Raw genomic sequence first — 22260 nt, 5'->3', positions numbered from 1 at the left:
TTCACTGCATCGCATGGCACGCCGGTCTCGTGTTGCGCCGTCCTTGAACGGCGTCACGGCGTAGAGCGGTAGAGCACGCCGCGCAGGGGAAAAATGTAAAAAAAGCGCGCGCTTTGTTTTATGTCGGTGCCGCGGTGCGCAAGGCAGGGAGAAAGCGCGGCAGCATTGTGCATGTTGGAGGCGTGGCTCATTTTTATCGTTATCGCGGAGTTCGACCAGATCTTTGGTTCCCAGTTGGATGGTATGGAAGCCGCAATCCTGAAGTCCGCACTCGCGAAACGTGTTCAGGGGACGCTGGACGACTTATTTCAGCGGCAATAAATCGGTATGCCGAAGTTTGCATTTTTTTTCGTAGTCCACATATAACGAAATAGCGGATATAGCGAAGTGATTTCCGATTCCCGCCGACTTCGTTATAACCGGGCTAGACTGTACTAGGCATATCTGTGGATTTCACGAAGGCGTTCGACAGGATTAGTCACAGTATTCTTTTGGAAAAGCTTGAACTATACGGGATACGAGGACAAGCTTTGCATCTCTTGAAATCTTATTTATCATCTCGAAAACAATATGTTCAGATTAGAAACTTCAAATCATCACAACGCTCAGTTAATACCGGTGTCCCTCAGGACAGCATCCTTGGCCCTCTGCTGTTCAACTCTACATTAATGACATTGTAACTATTGACACTTCTGCCCGCTTTATCATTTATGCCGATGACACTACTATCCTTATACCTGGTGATACCTGTGACGATCTAAACATGCATGCTAATCGCATATTAAAGAATCTAGAGGAATGGTCAGACACAAATTTTCTTTCAATAAATGTGTCAAAATCCAAAGCTGTAATTTTCCGTCCGAAGAATAAAACTTGTAGTGCAGAACTAGCTCTCTCTTATAAATCACAAGAAATTGAAATAGTAAAATCATTCAAATCACTTGGTGTTTATTTTCACGAAAATATGCTGTGAGATGACCATGTCAGTCATGCCATGTTGAAGACTTCTAAGGTTATAGGTTTTCTATCACGCCACAGACATATTTTACCACAGACAGTCAAACTTCTCTTATATAATTCCCTGTTCTGTTCACACCTGAACTACTGCACATTAGTGTGGGCAACAACAACACATACTAACTTACACAAGATATTAGTACTTCAGAAAAAAGTCCTTCGTATAGTTTATGACTTGCCCGTTAGACACACAACTCAGGATTTGATAACTGACCTCAACATTATTACCATATTAAACCTCTATGCTTACAGACTGCTGCGCGTGTATACAGTTGAGCAAAAGCGCCATGTTGACACCATTTCCTCTATGGCTCCTTTGCATCAGTCCGATTCACCATATCCACATCGCCACAAACCACAATGGGTTTTACCCTTCACAAGAACTAGCTACGGTCGTCAAAGAATTAATTACTGACTACCGTATTTACAAAACCAGTTAATTGAAGCAGGCGTAAACCTCCGTGAAATCACCATCTCCTCTCTGCATAGTATGATTGTTCATTTGGTTAAGTGCTAATACATCAACTCCTGTTTTATGAATTGCTCTCCACCCTTTTTGTTATTTGATGACTGGTCGTCTACTGTGCTGATACCCCTTTTTCGTTGCTGATAGCCCCTTTTGATTTCTGCTTATTCTGTTCGGTTACAGACATTGCTTATATTGATGTTTTTATTCATCTATGACTTGATGTTCAATTTAGTTCCTCGTTTTATGTTCTTAATGACTTCATGACTTGATGTTCAATTTAGTTCCTCGTTTTCTGTCACTGCCGTCTGAACAGGAGAGGAGAACTCCGTCAAGCGGATAGCCGCTTTTTTTCTCCCCTCCTCCATCAAATTGTATTTAATTTGGTGGAAATAAAGCATTATTATTATTATTATAATGCAGTCTGGCGACATGCGACAAAGTTGGGGTCATAAACAACTCCCAGCTGAAAAAAAATGTGCTCATCCGGAATTTCAGGATATCTAAGGTGCGAGCGTCTTTCAATCCTGATTTCGCTGCCAACGAAGATGCGTGCATTAAGGAGACCACGCTGTCACATCTCTCGCAGGCCACCCCAATCCAACCGTCACGTGGCACGTGGGACACTCGGCGATGCACCGTGCCGTGACGCAGCTGCAGGGTGAAAAGACGCTGTCGTGGATCGAGGTGGAACGCCTGGAGCGGAGCCACTTCCGCAAGGAGGTCACGTGCGCAGCCGTCAGTGGCACCGGCACCCAACCCGTCAAGTCGTCCGTCACCGTGGACCTGCACCGTAAGCATGCACGATGCCCTGACAATATATATATATATATATATATATATATATATATATATATATATATATATATATATATATATATATATATATATATATATATATATATATATATGTGCTTTGCGCAGTGATTGCTCGACCCCTCAGCCATTCACATGTGTTACTTCGAAAAGCTTATTCCAAGGAACTGCAAGAAATGTCGGACGCTGACACTTACAGTGCCCCAAGACAACAGAGGGGCCGCTTCGAGGAAAGTTTGGAAAACGGGAGCTTAAGAAATAGCAGAGGATAATGCCGTACTGCAGTTAACATTGCGGGTACCATACCCTCGCAGCACTTCCGAAGTTAAGGTAGCCCTCTGCTGCATTTTTTCGCCGCATCCGCAGAATTTCCTCTAAGCAAAAATCGCGACCAAAAAAAATACGCTGTCTATGATCAGTTCTGAGCAGAAGGTAACGAATGCCTGGCGGCCAAAACCAGCTCTTGACTATGGCTTCTCAAATGGCGAGGTGGTTATTTCGCAGCGCAATACACCTCGATGCTTCATGTCACTAATTCAGATTTACTTCAAAACATCAGTGCTGCTACTGTTTGGAAAGCTCCCGCTATGTGTTGGCTCTTCTCGTTCAAAGTAGTTTCTGTTTTAGATGGCGGGCGAAATGGCAGGCTTTTCAATGGGGCGTTTACAAGCAACTCTAACAGGGGAAAATGTGGGAAGAGAGACAAGGGAAAGGTTTATTTGCACAACGCATTTCTTGCAGATTTGTCATCGAAAATATGGGGGTCAATGCGGTTTTCTCATGGAAAATGCCGCGCTTGGAGGAGAGGACAGAAAGTGCCCGCCTAACCCCTGAAAATCACCATGGACACTTCTCCTCCATGACTCCTGCAGAAAAGCTTTATCTCAGATTGTTATGCAATCTGTCTCGGGCATCTCATAAACTCAGCCATGTTAATTACACTGCAGCCTTGCCTTACCCATGCTCACACCACAGGGAAGTACGCAACCCCGTGTTATGCCTGCCAGATTTTGGTTGGAATCTTTAATATCGGCTACAACGAAGGCTTCGACTGATGAGGGGGGACATTCCATTTTCTTGTTCACAACTTTGAGCTGCGCATGGCTGGCGAACTTGGGCTTAGTGCTTGAACGTAAAGGCCGCAAATACGAATATAAATGAGAAACGACGGCCAGTCTACTTCATGCGGTGGTATTTCGCGCAGCGTTACTTGGAAGTTCAGAAAGCACTTCTCCTGCAACTCGAATAACCCTCGAGCCGTGCGGTCGGATTCCTGCGCCGCTCGCGGGGCAAGTGAAAGTGTAGACAAGCTTAAGGCAGCAGCGCGCAGTTCTCGTTGTCGCAGTCCTCTGGACCACCATGGAGAAAGCGATTTCTCCATCACATTTCTAGGGCGACTGTTCCGGTTGCACACAGAGAGCGGTCGGCACGGAAAAAGTTATGTAACTTTGCACCGCACACTTAGTCTTTAGCAGTGCGAATGAAAATACGTCTTCATAAATAAACCAGAACCCTCTCTCTTCTAAGCGTTCTCTCTCTTCTCGGCGCAATCTATTGCAGAGCTCTCCGTGATGCGATTACAAGACGATGACTGGAAAAGGAAAGCCACTTTCACCTTACAGTATTAGCAAGAACGTTTGCTTCTTCCAATTGCGCCTCTTTTCCTCTTTTTGTTCGTCGGCACACTCCGACGAACACACACACAGATATATATATATATATATATATATATATATATATATATATATATATATATATATTGAAAGCCAACAATGGCGCTGCAGAGGTCATTTCTCAGATCTCGGCACCCAATCGGTCAAAGCAATCTGCTCCGAGGAAGAAACTCGCGAAAGCTGGAACTTCTACTTCAGCGAGAAAACGAAGGATGGTGAAAGAAAAGCGGCCCGGTCCCAATTCAGAGGAGCTTTCCTCGGGAGTGCACCCGGCCGCGCAGATGAATGAGGTTTCCTCCGGGCGCGAGCTGATTGACGTGACACGGTCGTGCGGGTTAGGTTTGATCGACGATGTGGTTGCCCGGTAACGACGGAAGTAAACAGCGAACCTTCGGTAGGCGCCAAGCCAAACACATGGGCAGAAATAAAGTGACAGCCGGGAGCACAATTTCGATGGACGATACTGAAGCACGGCTTGTGTTTGTCTTCGCGTCCGCTCTCGCGGAACCGCAGCGCGCTTCCATTTCCCAGTGAGAATAGGATTTATCATTACTTTTTTTCTTGGCCTCACAAAAGCTCTCGTCTCTTGTATAAAACAATGAGTTTGCGTTCGTTTACACCTTTTATGGGTTCTAGTATGAACTTCGTTAGACCGCAACTGTTGGTAAAACTACTTGTATCCATGTACTAGAGTAGTACCATTATTTCGTTATTCGAACTGAATGGTAATGGTTTAGGAGATTGAATGCTGACTTCTCGCGGTCGCTGGGAGACCCAAGAAGCAGTTATTTGAAACAAAAGCGCAAAAACAGTTATTTGAAACAACAGAGCGTATTCAACAGAGTCACGAGAGTGAAACGTACGTGATTTTATCTGCCGGTCATTTACCTAGCTTTGAGTTTGTGGGAAATGAATCTTTCCTTTTCCCTTTCGCACCATCCGCGAGCCTCCATAGTACCTGCCTTTTAATCCTGATGCCAAGGAAATTGTTTGAAGTGGCCGACGGCATCCATCATTTGTCAAGACGTCGACACGAAATCTCCCGTGTTAGTCGTACCATCAGGAAGTCTCCGCGCCTGTTCCTTGCCGCAACTATTGTTTTGCGACGCCCTCATCTGAAATCCTCAGCGCCGCAGCACTTTCGCTGCCTTTACTTATCGATTTCCTTGTCTTTTAAGTTCCAAAATGCTTTTAAGTTTCCTTTGTCGCCTCTTTTGGCTACTAAGAATAACTGAATCAACATTGTGCGTGTCCTTACTATGTTTTCGCTTTGGCTTAGTATTTCCTCAATTTTCTCATTCTTCGAGTGCTATATTTTAATTTCTTTTTCACCCAGTATGCCGAAAATTTTGCGTATGCAGTAATTCTGCTTCTCTCGTTCAGCCATGTAACTCACGCCGCCAGTAGGAGCCGTTCTATGATGATTTTCAGGCTATTAAAAACATATGATGTCAGAGAAAAATACAATATGCCAATTGCAGCTCTTAGGATCCCTCGTGCTGATAAAACAAGAGCATGAATAAGACGAAAATACACCGAAGCACCAAAATACCTGTTCCAACGCCTGTCCTGTGCTGCGATTTTTCTACATGATGGCTCGGAACCAACTGGCCCAAGCCACCTTGACCCTTTGAGACAATGGTAAAATCGCAAATAGCATAAACAAACGAGTTATTAGGCTAAATTTTAGTTCAAGCGGACAGCTGCATGCGCTAATGTTCTTTTTGCTTGTGCACCAATTTAAATACCGCAAATATGTTTCTGCAAAATAATAAAGAAGGCGTTTCCGGGATACCAGCGACCAAACAAGTTTGCTGGACAGCACTCTGACACTAATTTTGTTCCCGGAATTTTTTGAAGTGATGTGAATGTTCGACCTGCTCTCAAAGGATAAAATCGCAGGTGAAAACTCTTCCGGTTTAAACATTCCTAAAAATATAGCGGCGAAAATGATCCATTAACGTCATGATCTCCCTTACAGTTTCTCATCACGCCCCTGTCACGACTAAGAACCCCGAAAATACAACCGTTAATCTTAGCAGAAGTGCGATCGCCATTAAAAATAAAATTCTACTCATAGCACACTGGCCATGATGCACGTGAGGCCTTCTTTTGACGTTTCGGATGGAAAAGATCGATGCTAATATCTCCGTTTTTATCGTGTGCCTCAAGAAACATTTAGCCGTCGGAATTTTTTAGTAACTCGGGACGAGACGTGGGTAAACAAAGTAAGGTTTCACGCCTCTATTGTTCTGACTGCATCTTGTGCAGACAGCGACCGATGGAGTACACCAGCTCCGAGAAGTCAGAACAATATGCCAAGGAACTTCAGAAGGCGCTGTAATACAACGCACGTTATGCTTTTTGTCGCTTTTGTTTACTTTTTATTTTAAAATAGCGGCTTAAAAACAGTTTATACGAAGAAATTACGTCAGACACGACTAGAGTGCTACAGGGACAGCTGTTGGTGACTGTAGGAAAACTGGTATACGTGCGCAGCCCCAGCCCTCTGACTGCCGGCCACGCTTAAGGTGCCTCAAGGTTGGAGTCTGTGGCTGCTGAAATTTCCTGCAGATAGTCAGCTATCATTGACTCTCAATAACGGCGCATATGTCTGCTAGTTTCTAAAATGCAGGTAGCGTCTAGAGACAGTGTTGACCTCTACAGCTCAGAAGGGTTGTACGCTGGTCAGATTGGTGATTGGAATAAATCATATTGGAATAAATCACAAAGATTCCATGAATATTTGTATTTAAGCTTCTGTCAAAACATTGTGTTTTGATGATTAAAATGAATTCTTCGAAAGTATTCGAGTGCAAACAAAGATACCAAGCTGCATATAAACAAACCAAATGATCTTCGTTGATTTTTTGAAACGGTCACTTTTATCGCCAGCGCTGCAAAAAGGACAGTTACTCAAGTATCTAATACTTTATTATCTGATACTCGAGTGTCTGCAGAAATTTCTAGCTTATTTGCTGGCGCATGAAGGAGGAACAGAAATAGCAATTGCGCTAGTCGAGAAGTTTTTGAATACATCAAGCCATTTCCGCCGTATTATATGAGCATAAGTATCGACGCAGCACCGTTCCAAGACTACGGCCGCTTGAAGTTTTGGATACATGGAGTTCGCCAGCATTTTCAAAGGGAAACTTGGGCCATAACCTTCACAATTCTCCGCTTTTATCAAAAGACAAGGAAAATGGAACGCTGTAAATACCGCACGTTTTTCTGCCGAACTTTCTCCGGAACGCATTTCTCTTTCTATTAATATGCACTTCACATTTCCTTCCTGCCTTCGCGCCGCAGTGCACTGCGCGCAGCGGCAAGCAATACAGATCGTCAGCAATAGCAAGCGACGCCGGGGCGCGGGCCGCGAATGGAAATGATTGCGTTGTGTTCTCTTGAAGGGAACGAAGGGTAAGGCCTGCCTGAACACAAAGCGTCGTGGGCAGCCTGGGCAGGCGGGGCGCAACTTGAGGCCCAACCCAGCTTGGCACGCGTACACCACCCGAACAACACAGCAGGTGTTTCCGGCCTCGGGCAGCAAGAAGCCGGTTCAATCGGTGCCAAAGGGAAAGAAGGGCGCGCCAGCAACATCGCGCGCCCTGCAGGAAAGCAAGCAGCACTGCACGCGCGAAAACAGGAAAGAACGCAGAGACGTTCGACCGCCCGACATCGGCGGGGAGCGGTCGCGCTCGTTCAATATTGCCGCGGCGCGCCCCCAGAGTCTCGAGGGCTCTCAGCGGCGGCGGCATTCAGTAAACGGCGGCGACGACGTTTTCACGACAAAACTGATATCTTGCTGCTCACTCGGCTGCCTCTACTATACCACCGCTACCGGCGAAGCGCGTAGAGCTTGTTTTCTTCCTTTCACTCTGTCTCTCCCCCTTCTCCAGTCCCCTCGCTTTAAGCAGGTGTACCCGCCACTGCAGTTTTTTCTACCGTTGTGGCTGACAGCGCCTATTTTGTTTGCCACGTTACACCCTTCGCCACTTCTTGCCTAATGCTGCTAGGCCTTATTTCTTTTTCGTCGCAGCGACGTTGTGCTTTTTCTCCTGGTCGAGTGCGAAATGGGCGCCCGAAAATTGGGAGCGTGGCTGTTTTCCTTTCTCCTCCCCGCCTCCGTCCTTTTTCGTACGGAGTCAGGCGTTAGTGCATAAGTGCTGTCAGAAACCCGCTGACCGTTTAGACAGGCTCAAGTAGCCGGCTTTCGAGCTAGGTTAGGGTCTTAAGGCAAACAGAGTGTGGAACTGAAGTTGAAGCAGGGAAAGAGGATGTACATTTGTTTTTATACGCAGTGCGTGTACCGTGCGCCCAAGGAGGCTCTCACTACGCACAATTCAATCCCAAGAGCGCTACGCCCTGCGCAGTTAACGCTGAGCGTCGAAAAGTTGCGCTTTACTGCATTAATTAATTTCGAAACTTTATTTCATGTAAAGTCTTAGGATGCTCACAAGAGGTCAGTTTTGTGTAAAACAGAATGGAAATGCTCGTTCAAGAGCGCGTCTTGAAACAGAAGGCGAGATAAACGGTACGTTTATGCGGGACCAACCAAGCATTGTTAGCGTTGTCAACGTTGCACCCGGTCGTGAACGAACACAAATCGTGCCTGTAAGCACGTGCTGGCACGCAATCTTTCAGTAATTTTGAAATTCAGAAAGAAAACGAACGCACCGTGCACAGTTAAGTAGCATCGTCGAAGGTAAGCTCTCTAATGTCCACTCAAGTCTTTCAATCCTTCGGAAGTTGAAGTGCGGACACTTCTCTCTGTCCTCTTTACGAACGTTGCGCGACTTTGTGCGTAATTAATTTTACGTGTTGCTTGACTTTTCATTATTGGTTTCAGTAAATTATGCTTATCAAACTCTATTTACTGGCATATGTCAGGTGGGTCAAATTCACTGTTATGTGCTTCTTTTTATCGGTTGTTGACACCAGCATTTTTTATAGTGAACCAAAAAGCATGTTGTGACCCGTTCAGTACTCTGAGTAAAAACTGGTTTGGTTTGGTTTATCGGGTTTAACGTCCCAAAGCGACTAAGGCTATGAGAGACGCCGTAGTGGAGGGCTCCGGAAATTTCGACCACCTGGGGTTCTTTAACGTGCACTGACATCGCACAGTACACGGGCCTCTAGAATTTCTCCTCCAAAGAAATTCAACCGCCGCGGCCGGGATCGAACCCGCGTCTTTCGGGTCGGCAGCCGAGCGCCATAACCACTGAGCCACCGCGGCGGCTCTGAGTGAAAACTGGTAATTTCACAGGGACAAGAATGTAAGAATGCAGCTGTTAGCTTGTTAGCAAAAAAATCAGCTCGTGTATTCGACCTGGCAAGCGCTGTAAAATATGGGGGACTCTTAAGCTCCGCCTATAAGGGCATGGCGTGACAGCGGCTCCTGTTGCCCACGCAGACCCGGAAACTGTTTCTTCTTTCTCAATCACAATCATTTTGTGAAAGACCACACGACATACATATAAGACCCGCTTCAACCAAGCCGTGGGAACGCGCCTGCGCAGCCTAGCAGTAGCGTGTCTGACTAGCAACCCAAAGTCACAGGGAATCGATTTCCGGCTACCCCAATTTGTTTTTCCGCGCAATTAATTTACTTTATATATTTACATGTCCTAATGAGGTCTGAGTCATATTTTGAATGTTTTAATCACTTCCTGAAGTCCACCACTCCATGTGTAACGCAGCTACCTTTTCTACCAATGCAGATTTTTCGATCACATACAAGGACGGCGATGTAATATCTTATAGACGGGAGCGCCGGCTGTGGGAGGTCATGTGCAATTAACTATACACTTTTTGGCATTCATTCGCTCTAATTTGCTCCATAGTTCTTAAGCGTGACACTAAATAAATGAACGTGTCTATTCTTTAGGTTCTTATGCGAGCAGAAATATAATTCAGTAAGTGTGACTAAATTTACCGCAACAGGACCACCCCCCACCCCCCCTACCCATGAGTGGGCATCCTAGAGGTTTTGCAACTGCTAGCGGCGCAACGCTGGCAGCTGCTAACTGGACAGCAAGGAACAAAATTACGCTTTTCGCTTTTGAAATCACCGGACTTTTAAGAGCCGAAGAGCACTGAACCGAAGCGAATGCAGAGCTATGGCATTTCCAACAGCCCAGTGTCGCTTGACTACTATGAAACCAACTAATTTATAAGTATGGCACAAAATAAGGTGTTTTGCCGCATTTCGCCACGTACGTGCTTTCTTGTATAGCTGAGACAGTACACAGTCCATACAGAGCCGTGCTGACAGACGCGCCAAGGTATTTAGACAATCGAGGGTTTTTTACCGCAAACTTTTGTGCTTTGATTTGTCGAGGTTCAGTGCACTTAATGGGGATATCGTCGGCCGCGGGAGAGTTGATCAGCAAGGTCTTTCCACTACTCAGAAAACGTGCAAATGCAAATGAAGCGACGGTAGCCATGGTTGATGAGGCCTTCAACGTCCGGCCAGCGATAGTTTTCATTTCTGCTGCTGCTAGGCAGCACCACTCGCTGCCAGTAATCATGGAGTACTCGTTTATGTCAGTTTACGTGACTTTTCGGCTATTTCGCCATCAAAGAATCGCGAGTTTGAATCAGAGTAGCGGGAAAGTTTTTAGACCCAAATCTCTGAGCAATAAATGGATCTTTCGCCGTCGGACAAGCGACAACAAAGACGCGGAACGCCTAACAGTCGGATGTTGTCTTCTTTTTTGAACTATTGGAAATAATGCCTCTGCATTGCTTCTTTCTTATCATTCCTTGAGATCATATCGTATTGTGTTGATTTTTTTTTCTTATTTCTTCATTTTCCCCTTTGTTTTGCAATCACCCCAAACTGTACGCAGACTACCCTCCCCCCCCCCCCCCCCTTTATCTATTGCCAAGGGCTTTTAAGGGACAAATAAACGAAAGGAAAAAAATTACAGAGCTATCCTCAGTGTCCCTTTAAGGAGCCATGTCGCACAAAAGCTGGCGTCGGCGTCGTTCGCCGTGAGCGAAAAATCTACTAAAAATCTCCAGAGAAGCACATTAGGGGGCAGGTTGCAACTTGCCCACTAGACTGTGAGCAAACTGCCCACCGTGGCAGGTGGCAGTTAAATTAATGACTGGTTGCGAGAGGTTGCTCGGGAAGAGCAGTCTGGGTCTCACAAGGTGGCAGCACCTGCCATCGCAGGGCAGCGGCGCATCGCTTATCCGCTGAAACACTTTGCCAGGAGGGTTATGAGGACTCCCAGGGAGCTATGAATGCAAAGTATAGAATGAATAATTTCGCATATATGGGCATTAAACGCTATCGGGCTATACACACAAGGCGGAGCTCAAGTGTCCCCTCAATTTCATATGTGATCATTTGCATTTGAAAAAATAAAAACAGCTTGTGTTATTACTGTTAGAAGCCAACATTTGAGAATCCTCCTGCTCTGGTCCATAAGATTTACCGAATATGCCATAACTCCAAACTATTGAACTACGTTTCTAAAAGGCCCGCAGCGTAGCAAGAACAACTGGCAGCAATGATTTCTGAGCAAAAGTTTTTAGAGCATGACAGCGAGTATAGAAAAATTTGAATTATTTTATAATTTCCCATTGTATAATTGCTGAGTCATTTGTGAAACCTGCGTGGCTAGCTCAGCAATTTGATGAGAATTGAAACTTTAGCTGCTATTTTTTTGCGTTTCAACTGGGACAGACTACGAAATTTTGCTATGTATTTTCCTTAAGGAGGTACAGCTGTTTGATTAATGTTCAAAAATTTGTAGTTTAGCGAGTTTCAACAATTCATTTACTTACGAAAGGACCTGGAACTATTCAAAATGTTTGCTCTCCGAGCAGCTAGGCTACAACTATTTCAGAAAACATCAGTAAATTTTCACAGCTTTTCCTGGAGAAAAGGTTGTCTGGCTTCTTCATTCATTTTGATATGAAAATTAATCTTGGATCTTACTGAAACCTTTTTAAACTCGTGGTTATAATTTCGGGAGTAAACACACTGAAACTCTTGGTCATACAAGTAATGTTTAATTAAAGAACAACATCGCGAGATCTTTGAGTGTAGTTCATTCAATATCGTTAACTGTAGAGATCCATCTTCTTATTAGTACAAATAAGCCTGGGAAAGAAAACCGCGATCTCAATTTTTGCAACGTGGTGTAGAGTGCTGTTTGCTACCCAGCGCATGCGCAGACCAGCTTGCCTTCTTGGAACGTACTTGGATCCTACAAAAAAAAAAGAACGAAAGTATTTCGTTCTTGAAGTAAACACTGCAGCTACATGGGCGGACAGGTCGTAAAGTGGTTAAGTTAGCATTTTGTTTACATTGTTTTCTTTTTGTTGTATGCTGTTAGTGGTACATGTCGCGATAAATAATTGTTTATTTCTGGTATCTGGAGTTTAACGTCCCAGAGCAGCGCATGGGCTATGAGAGACGCCATTTTGTACGGCCCAGGATTAATGTCAACCACCTGGGGTTTTTTGATGTGCTTTAATATTGCACAACAGCACATAGGGGCTGTGGCATTTCGCGTTCATTGAAATGAGGCCGCTGCGGCAAAGATTCAATCCCGCTACCAGGAGCTCACAAAGCCAACATTTACATTTTCGGATTAAGTGAGCACTGTGAAAACTATCTATTACATAGTGCTTTTTTTTCTAGGAATGTTGAAAGGAACGCGATGAAAGGTGGCTCTTGAAAATTACATAGCACGAACAACTTTTTTGTCACTTTACACTGCAGTTTTGGCCATCTTCGTTTACTCGGTCAAAAGTGCAGAGCTCGAGATTTATACGTCGCCTATTGCATTTCTATGCCCTGCATTATACTAGCACAACGATTAGAGCGTTAGCACAAGTTTGACTTTTTGCTTAGTAACGGTAGGTGTACTTTTGCAAGGCGGGACAAGAAAATACCGCAATGATGAAACGTTTACTCAATAAAAGAAGACACTTAATAAGCAAAGTTGCGCTAAGTTGGAGCTGTTAGCTTTAACACTAGAAAGAAGAATCAGTTACACACGAGTGACAGATTTTGACGAGGCTAACGAGGCTCTTAACTTTAACCAAAGCCTAGCTCCGCCTAACCTCAAGCCGTAATATAGGCGTCATTTTTCAGCTGCGTTCACACACCCAAACAAAAAAAAATTCAGGGATTTGTTTATTTTTTTCTTTAGTACTTTATATTCAGCACCATCCACTCAGCTAATCAGACTCAGCTGACAAATTTATGGTCATTATGAACAACACAGTGGAGGTGTATGCGCCTCCGGCTTGAACAATGCGCAGTGCACAGTACCTTTTACTGCACAACCGATAACCCGTGCATCTCTAAACGTTGAGTTTGCAAACATTGCTTTTTTTTATGACACAGCGACTCTGCCTAATGCTGAAAAACAGCACAAACCATAGGGGACACACCAGAGAAGGAAGACAACACACGCGTTTGTTTCGCGCCCAGCTTTGGTAAGCGATACTGACGTCCTGCGTTCGAATTCTCTCCATTTTGTACAGTCTTGCAGCGTCCACCTCATCCGGATCTCTTTGCTCTTGTGTTGTCGTACCTCGTCAGATGTGCGGAACGCGTCATCAAAAAGGGTGTATTACTAAAGAGATGGTCTCATTGGATCGATAATCAACCTTTCCGCCCTTCATGCCAGCGTCAGGCATAAGATCTGCAAAGGACATAAATACTGCCAAATATAAGCATGGGTAAAGGTAGAAGCACATAAGACTACCTATCCAACACGACTTGTCGTATGAAAGATGCGCTCACTGGGAAATGTGCATTTAAACTTCTTGGCCATGGTAACACTACGCAGTGATGACTAGCGCACCCATATTTCATTACGTAACTAGAACGGAGGAATATTCAGGCATGCCAGAAAAGAATTTTCATCGTCTTCTGCAGCCATACTATTGTATAACTTAGAAGGTATACGTTGTTTTGACCTAGCTTAGAGCTAAAAATCGAAATAATAAAAACTCAACCAAAGGGAGCCAGAAGCTGCTGCTTCGTGTCGACGGTGCTTTGATTTTTTGTTGGTGCTCACAGGCATCTGCATTCTGTGAACAATGCAGCTAGGAACCCGGCTTCAACAATGGTGTTTTGGGTTGGGGTAAGGAGTAACGGCGGTCATTTGCGTGTGCGTGTGTGTTATTAGTGCGCGTGTGTGCAAATGCGTGTTCATTCGGGGCGGCTGCCCAACTTAAACGTCCGTTAGAATCACGAACCGGACAGATTATTCCTGGAACTGCAACTGGCTGCGCTCGAACAGTCCCGCCGTCTAAACTGTGACGCTAAAAATATTCTCACTGATGTCGTGCGTGCCGGTTCGCATACGAAAAACGATATGTAAAGCCTTGTCATCAACCGTTCGCGTGAGCGTGGACATTACGTCTAGGCATTGTAATGTTTACTGAAGCTGATTGCTCTAGATATCATTAGCTGGAAATGAAAGCTGCCTTTAGGTTATATTTTTCCCTTTATTTCTATCTATTCCCCAAATTCGGAAATGCGTTTTTTTCTTTTGGTCTCATTAATCTATATTTGCCGCTTGGCTTACGCTTTCTTATATTCTGTATCGCATAAAATAACATACTCAGCAAGCATTCTGATGCGGCCCGTCATTTCGTGCAGCACTGTTCGTCGCTGAAGTTACATAGATGCGCTGGGGCACTGCTTGTGGGGTTTGGCCAAACAAGATATCATTGGGAGTGAACCATAGGCGCCGGCAACTGTCAATTATTTTTTTCTCCTCCACCCGCTCTGCGAATGTCTTTTTATTATTATTTTCTGGTGAACAAAAAAAAATGCGATAAATATAATACAGCGATGAAAGGCAAGCGCAAGAAGCACAAAAATTCAAAAACATATCGCTCAGTTAAGCGGAGCCGGTCGCTTGCATTATTCACATTCTCATTGATCAGCCCGAGACCATAATAGCGGTTTGAGTGCAATGGGATCAACTGATAAAGCTGGTGACAACTAGAACTTCCGCACTTGTTCTAGTCGTGAGGCCTGCAGCAGAAATAAAAGTAGGCCTAGTGATTCGATTTCAAAAACAGTGCGAGCCACAAGAGAAACGCTGTACCGTATTGCGCAGTTGGCAATTTTCTTGACATTTACGAGAACGCAATGGGTTGTTGTGCAAAAAAAAAAAAAAACTTGATCAATACTTTTGCTCAGTCAGCCGCTTATAGCCAGTCCTTTCCCATGAACTTAAAGAAAGTTAACTATGGTTATGGGCCCTTCCGTTTTGGACTAATTAACAGCGCAGTACGACTGAACAGATTTCTAAAAAAACCATGCCTCCTGACGGCATATAGGGTACAAGCAATTCGTGAATGTTTTTAAATAATTTATGAGCACCACTACCCGCACTTTTAAAGTTGTACAGCTTGATGTTGGCTGCAACTGGTTTTCTGCTGAAATATTGCAGGAAGTAATTGCTGATCCCGACCATGTGAGTGAAATAACTAGGAGAATAAAAATCGGGTGGTGCGCATTTGGCAGGCACCCTCAGGTAATGAATAGCACCTTGCCAGTATACTCCAAGGAGATAGTATTCAGCAGCTGCACCTCTCCAGTATTCGCCTATTAAGCTGAAACTTGTAGGCTAACAAAATTCTCGAAATTAAATTAAGCTTAGCGCAGCGAGCCATGGAAAGGAAAATGATATGTGTAACGTTAGAAGAGATGGGGAGAGCAGAATGGGCCAGAGAACAAACGCAAGTGAATAATATGCCACCAATAATCAATAAGAAAGGGGCATGGGAATGGCGTGTAAAGCGAAGGCACGATAACAGATGACCATTTAGGGTAAGAGAATGCATACCAAGAGGCAAGAGTAGCAGGAGGCGGCAGAAAGGCAGGTGGATGGCCGAGAAGGTGACCGCGGCTGGCACAGGACAAGGTTAATAAGAGAGATGCGGGAAATCTGTTCGTCCTGCAGTGGATGTAGTTAGGCTGATGATGATGACCGAGCACATGCATTCAAATACTCCTTGAGGATTTTGCTGCCGTTCTGAACCTTCCTTTAGAATTTTAGCTGTCCGCGTGTGCGCTATCTCTAGGCATGAACAATGAGTTTTACAGGGATTTCCGTGGATCACTTAACTGAACTTTCCATGTTGCGGCTTAGAGGCTTCTTTTTGTTGTTGCTAACAAATGTTTACCGAAATAGGCGGAATTAGCTTCTGACGAGAAATTTCATTGTAATTTTGCTCATATTAAATCTCGTGTTCCCGTTGATTGTATTTTGAGCGCCGTACTAATAACACATTTTAAAATGACCTGCTTCTAGAAGACAGTTGTTATTTTATCTGCAAAACTGTTCTCAAAAGCTATTGATGTTTTAATGGCTTCAGTAAAAGTTATGCACTGTTTTTCATAAACCTCATCAATATTACGTATCAAAGCACAACTTAAATACTGCTGTAACCTTGTAAAAAAACACTGACACTCCACCACTCTTCACCCTTAAATACAATTGACGCAAATCCCCTATTCCTGTACACCACTTGAATATTGCTCCCAAATCATGTCTGTCAGAAATTTCGTCTGTTGTCTGCTATCACTGTCATGTATAATATGCCGTTTTCCGTAAGAAAAATTTTGTTACACACATTAGGCTATAGTGTCTCTATATGACATTGCGCACTTCTGTGGAAAAATAGACAGATCTATCTTGCGTTGTATCTCAGAAAACGTAGGCTATGATTTACATACAACTTCCAGTGGATAATAATGCTTCTGATTCTGAGCGCTTAGTTAGAACGATTCTGAGCGCTTAGTTCTGTAGCCCTCTTGAGTCGATATTGGAAATATCAGACAGAGTGCTGAAAAACCCATCCCAGTCTGTGAAAGAGAATAGTATTTGCTACAATAACATTTTTGAAAGGAGAAAAACATAAGACTGGAACTTTCATTGCCCTTTTGCACTCAGTTTGTTGGGAAACCAGTTTACTACACGTATGCTCAGCTAGCTTTAAATTTAGCTGAAGAAATTTTTTCCATTGCTTTTACGGCCATTCACATTCTAATCATGTAATATAGGCAAAATTTACACCATCCCAGTTATTTGCTATTAGGGACAAACGTCTTCAGGACGCTCAAAAACAACCTCGGCGCTTAAGTGCCACGTTCGCCAACGATTCGCTTGTTTGAATACCATGAATTACTGCGCGTGATTCGGACATGCACCTACACAAGTGTGATGCCGAGCCACAGGCTAATAACGATGTGATCGCCTGAGTCACCGATCATGCACATTAGAAAATTTCAGCGCCGACTCTACGTACTCCATCTATCAATGATTGTTACCGATAGCAAAATCCCAATAATACTTCGTGTCAGGGCGGATGTTATGTGCAAGGTGACACAGTCGCTCTTAAGGAATCCAAAAGCTCTAGCGTAGTGAACCAAAGCAGCTGAGTGAACTGTCAAATAACACATATTGCGTGACGTATAGGCGTCTTCGCTCCCTGCGTACGTTCCGTGTCATTTGTGATATGAGTGCCGCCATTGTTTACGGCCGCTAGAATCTTCTGTATGGAGTCTTGTCACGGGAATTTTCCGACGGCTGGCAACTAAAGGTTCCAAGCGTAAATCAATATTAAATGCAGAATAATATCAACCAAATTTTGGTAATGTGCTTTGCTTTCGTGGAGATAAAGTAGGTGTTATCATGTGCTTTCTGGGTGCCTGACGACAGCTAGCCATATATGCCAAAGTGAATAACATCATCTCCATAGAAAAAGCAAACATCGTTAAGAGTAAAGAGAGAAGGTGGGATGGCGCCGATAAAAGAGAAGGATAATACGAGCATTTTTCTTCATGTAGTTCCTGTTCTTAGCCCTGTCTTTGTGATACTAACTCGCCAATATACTGCTAACATTGCAGCAAACAGCCTATTTTTATTGCAGCGAACGAGATTCACTTGACCAACGGCATGCGTCCGTCCTGAGAAAACTACTCACGCGATAAATGAAAGAGGAAAGGTTGAAACCGTGTTTATTGCATGGAACATTTCCAACTTCGAGGGCTGAAAAAGGGTAATTGTTTTTATTTTTACTGTACAGCAAGAAAAAGCATACTTTTATTATCTAGACGAGTGCGGTGAGGGGCTAGTTGGTACGACATCATGAGAACAAAGAATAACTGCGCAAAAAGGACGAGACAAGAGAGAAGAACTACACGGGACAAACACAGACCAACCAAACTAACTGGTTAGTCTGCCTTTGTCCCGTGTGGGTCTTTTTCTGCAGTTATTCTCTGTTCATATAATATTTTTGTTGTTTTCAAGCGCAGTTACTAATCTTCAACCCTCGACTGCAGAAATACATCAATGTTGCACTAAAACGTTCTTGCGGGCTAGATGGTTCATTTTCGAGGAAAGTTGAGACTGCGCGAATAGGGTGAGGACAAAAGGCAAAGAAAAAAATTCAACACAACTTTCCTCGATCAATGTTGCTTTCCACGTCTCCAAGCAGAAGGTCCGTTACGATTTGCGGGATGTACTCGGCTGAACTACAGCCGCTAATCCAATGCTTTCTTGGCTACTGCATGAATGGCATTAAGGAGATACGATAAGTACGTGCAAAACTGTTTGCGATCGGGTGGCTTCAGTGGCTTACTTACCTTTCAAGTGATCTCCTCACCAGCGGAGCTGGCTCCACCATGCATGCTGTCGCCGTTCCTGTGCACTTGAATTTGCGCCATCAACTCACAGAAAGAAGTCACGAACTGAAGGGCAGCCAGTTTTGGCTCCAATTAGGCAAATGTATCCATCTAAGGGGGGCAGCAGAAGGCATAAGCTACACTTCTTCGTCGCTTTACTAAACTCGGGTCGAAATGGTTGCGGCTGTAGTTGACGATTATTGTGGGTGTTTGTGTGCATGGCGACAGCGATCTGCTATGTCGCAGAGCTGCACTTCAAACTCTCAAATTTAAGAGTTGCTACGTTGAAGAAATTACGGACAGAATAACTGCAAGGCTAACCCAGTTTGTTGGTTACAACAACCTGAACCTTTTCTTCATCGCTTCAGAGCATGCACGCGAAATACGGTGGCGACTTACGGCCTTTCGATTTACGTGTCAGCATACACATCGGGCGTACAGATCACCACGTCGGAACGATTCCGGCAGGTACACTACTCTCTTCTGTCCTCGGGCCAGGGTAAGTGTCACGAGTGTTGGCACCTACGAAGAGCGCAGGGCAGCCGCGCATTTGTTACCTGGCGGCGGAAAATAAGCCTCCTGCTCCAGCCATCTGGTGAGCGCCCTGTTTCTCACGCGCACCGGCCATTACAGCCTTCCGGCCTGCCGTCTCCCGTCTACGCCCCTTTAGCGCGACAAGCGGAGGGAGAGCGGGGCGCCTCGCCCATTCGGAGCAGCGGCCACGGGGAAGAGCAGGACACGGCCTCTGTACTCGAGCGGCGCTGTGCCGCCGCGGAGGCCATAAAACGTCTTCGCCTGCATTCCTGGCCTGCCTCGGCCGACCTCGTGCTCCAGGTCACCGCTGTGGCAAAGCCATGGGCCCCAACAGCTGTTCGAGCAGTGCGGTGCGCTCATGGGAAGGATGTCCCGAGGCAGGAAGCGGACAGTAATAGGTGCTTACCCACACACCCTTCCAGGAGGGTTCGCGTATTTTTTATGCTCCATTCTGTAATAGAATGAATTAGACCAAATAACCTGCGAGCAACGAGCTCGCATTGCCAAAAAAGAATTTGGTGTTTTGAAATCGTACAAACCACAAAATGCAAAGATAATGCCAACTTCATTGTTCTAGAGCCGTGCACCCACTTCATGCGATGGAAGCAGCTTCGTTTGAGCCATTGGAAGCTCACCCAAGTGATGCCGCGGCGCCGGGATAGCGTATCACAATGGCTTGTGTTTGAAACACGTTTAAATGGGGCAAACGAAAAGAAGAAAAGAAACTGAAAGAATGCATGTGAAGAACTCAGAAACATGGCATATTTATCACACAACTACTTAGTAAGCTCATTTGAGAAAGAAAATGCTAAAAATGAATATCTGCACTGGGGTACTTGCTCTAATTTAAATAGGTATCCGAAAAGACAGCCAATTTATTTTCCGCCGCCCTATCTTTTATGTTCGCGTGCGCCGCACTACGGGAACATGGCTCAAGCCACAACTGTCATACATGGCTGTGATTCAAAAACAGCGCGTTTCAAAAAGGTTCGTTCCATTTATTTATTTCACTTGGGGACTAATTACATGCTTGTGGCAGAAAAAGACATGTTAGAAGTGGCAAAGCTGAAGCCCTCTCATAATTACGAAACAAACGACCCAATTAAAGCGCTGACAAGAAAAAAATCTGTTTCTTGGGAACACGTCGCGGAGATTCTTAACGACCACAAAGCCTGGCCGAGTTAATCAGCGCTATCCGCGTCCCCTCTTCCTGTTGCTGAATAAAGCGTCACAAACGGAAATGCGGAAAGAAAGGCGCTGCCGCAGGTCTCGCTGGCATGCTCTCGCAAAAAAAAAATACATGCTGGTTAGCGATAGAAACCACGTCGCTGCAAACCCTCGTATCGGCATTCGGCAGCTGCATCCCAAGGCACGCGGGCTTATTATGCTAGACGCAGCCGCAAAAATCCCAGTATGCCTCCCCGAGGGTGCTGTACTTGTGTTCATTAAACACAACTAGAGTTAATCTGCTTAAGGGCGCCTTGGGATTTCCCCTGCTGGCAAACACCTTCTTTCCACTTCCTTGGGCTCTTGCATTGAGGCAATTTCTTGTGGACGGCCACGCGTAGCCTGCCAGTTTGCGCACTTGCATTGAGTGATGACAGGCGACAGCCTAAAGAGGCGCGACCTGTCAGCGTACTTTCGATAAATTTCCGGATTGCAGTTATATGTGAATGTGAACTCATAATGCGAGTTGCGAACGTGGCGGCGGAGAACTTCGATATACGGAATGAAGGCTGGCCTCTGTTGCATCCAGTGAGAATACGTTGGCTTCTAGAAACTGCTTTATTTACAGTCGACAGAGACAGCAGGCACACACACATAAGGTTTGCATGGGACAGCCAGTACAACCACCAAGCACTACCTTCATATCCCAGGTATCTTATACGCTGCTGGAATAACTTGCATTTGGCAGGGTTAGTCCTTATTCCGTGCTCTCTTGGTGTATTAGCACCGGTTCTAATCTGTCGTAACACTGCTTTTGATCTTCACCCGCGATGACGATATCATCTAGGTAGCAGGCTGCACACAGCCCCTGTAGGATTTGGTCCATAACGGTCTGGAACACTCCTGGCGCACAGGCTACCCCGTATGGAAACCGTATGAAACGAAACAGGCCCAGGTGTGTATTGACAGTGAGAATTACTTGCGCTCGGTCGTCCAATTCCAGCTGTAAATACCCCTTTTGCAAGTCCAAAATTGAAAAGGCCGCTTCGCCTTGTAAGGTTACTAATATGTTATCTGGTAGAGGGAGTGGATACTAGTGAATCTCAACTGCGGAATTTACGTTACACGGTAATCACCACATAGCCGCAGCTCCGGGACATTTTTTTTTTGAACAATCACCAGAGGTGTCGCTCAATCACTGTGGAGCACCCAGTATATAACTCCAGCTTTTTCCAAGTTCGCCAATTCCTGCTCAAGCAGCCATTCGCGCAGCGCATTCGGCGCTGATCATGCCTTGCATTATACAGGAGACGCGTTTTCTTTAACAAAAATCCTCGTCTTGAACCCTATTATGGCTCCGTAAGCAGACTGGAACACTTCGCGATATTTGTCAGTCAAAGATATTTCATTCGCCAGTGCCCTCATTTGCATCATTTCGTGCCACCTGATTTTGATCTTACTGAGCCACTTCCGGCAACACAGTGCAGACATTCTTGCACCTTTAGCCTCTTTGGCAATTGCTAGGGGCAAATGAAAGCACTGATCATAAAATAGTACCTCACTTCAGCATCAATGATACCTTTGATGTCCACCGGCGTGCCATTGTACGTAAGTTGGACGTCCGCTGGTCTGAGCTAAGCGTTCGAAAAATGTTTCACACATTCTGCCTCCGACATTGTAGAAACCGCCGTTCCAGTGTCTAGTTCCATCGGTACATTTTTCCCGTTTAACTGTACACTGACTGCAATGCCCGGAGTGCCCGAACAGTTTTCGGTAACAAAGCGTTAACAGGTAATTGTCCGACGGTTCGTGCTATAGTTGATGCACAACTCTACTATTGCACATTTTTGCGACGTGCCCTTCCTTTTTACTTTTATAGCATGGGCCGTTCAAGAACGGACAACTTACAG

General features: G+C 45.0%; 1 protein-coding gene across 1 annotated transcript in view; it reads left to right on the top strand.

Moving 5' to 3' along the window:
- The window catches only part of LOC149352517 (hemicentin-2-like), a 584798-nt gene that overhangs the window by 472097 nt on the left and 90441 nt on the right, over positions 1-22260 (top strand). The window contains exon 5 of the mRNA XM_089577190.1: positions 2073-2276. Coding sequence (XP_089433316.1) covers positions 2073-2276 — 204 coding nt within the window. The remainder of the gene's footprint in view (positions 1-2072; positions 2277-22260) is intronic.

Source organism: Amblyomma mixtum, chromosome 3 (genome assembly GCF_055824585.1).
Source record: "Amblyomma mixtum isolate Tamu chromosome 3, ASM5582458v1, whole genome shotgun sequence".
In the NCBI taxonomy this organism is placed as follows: domain Eukaryota; kingdom Metazoa; phylum Arthropoda; class Arachnida; order Ixodida; family Ixodidae; genus Amblyomma; species Amblyomma mixtum.
This window is presented reverse-complemented; position numbering and strand designations above follow the sequence as displayed.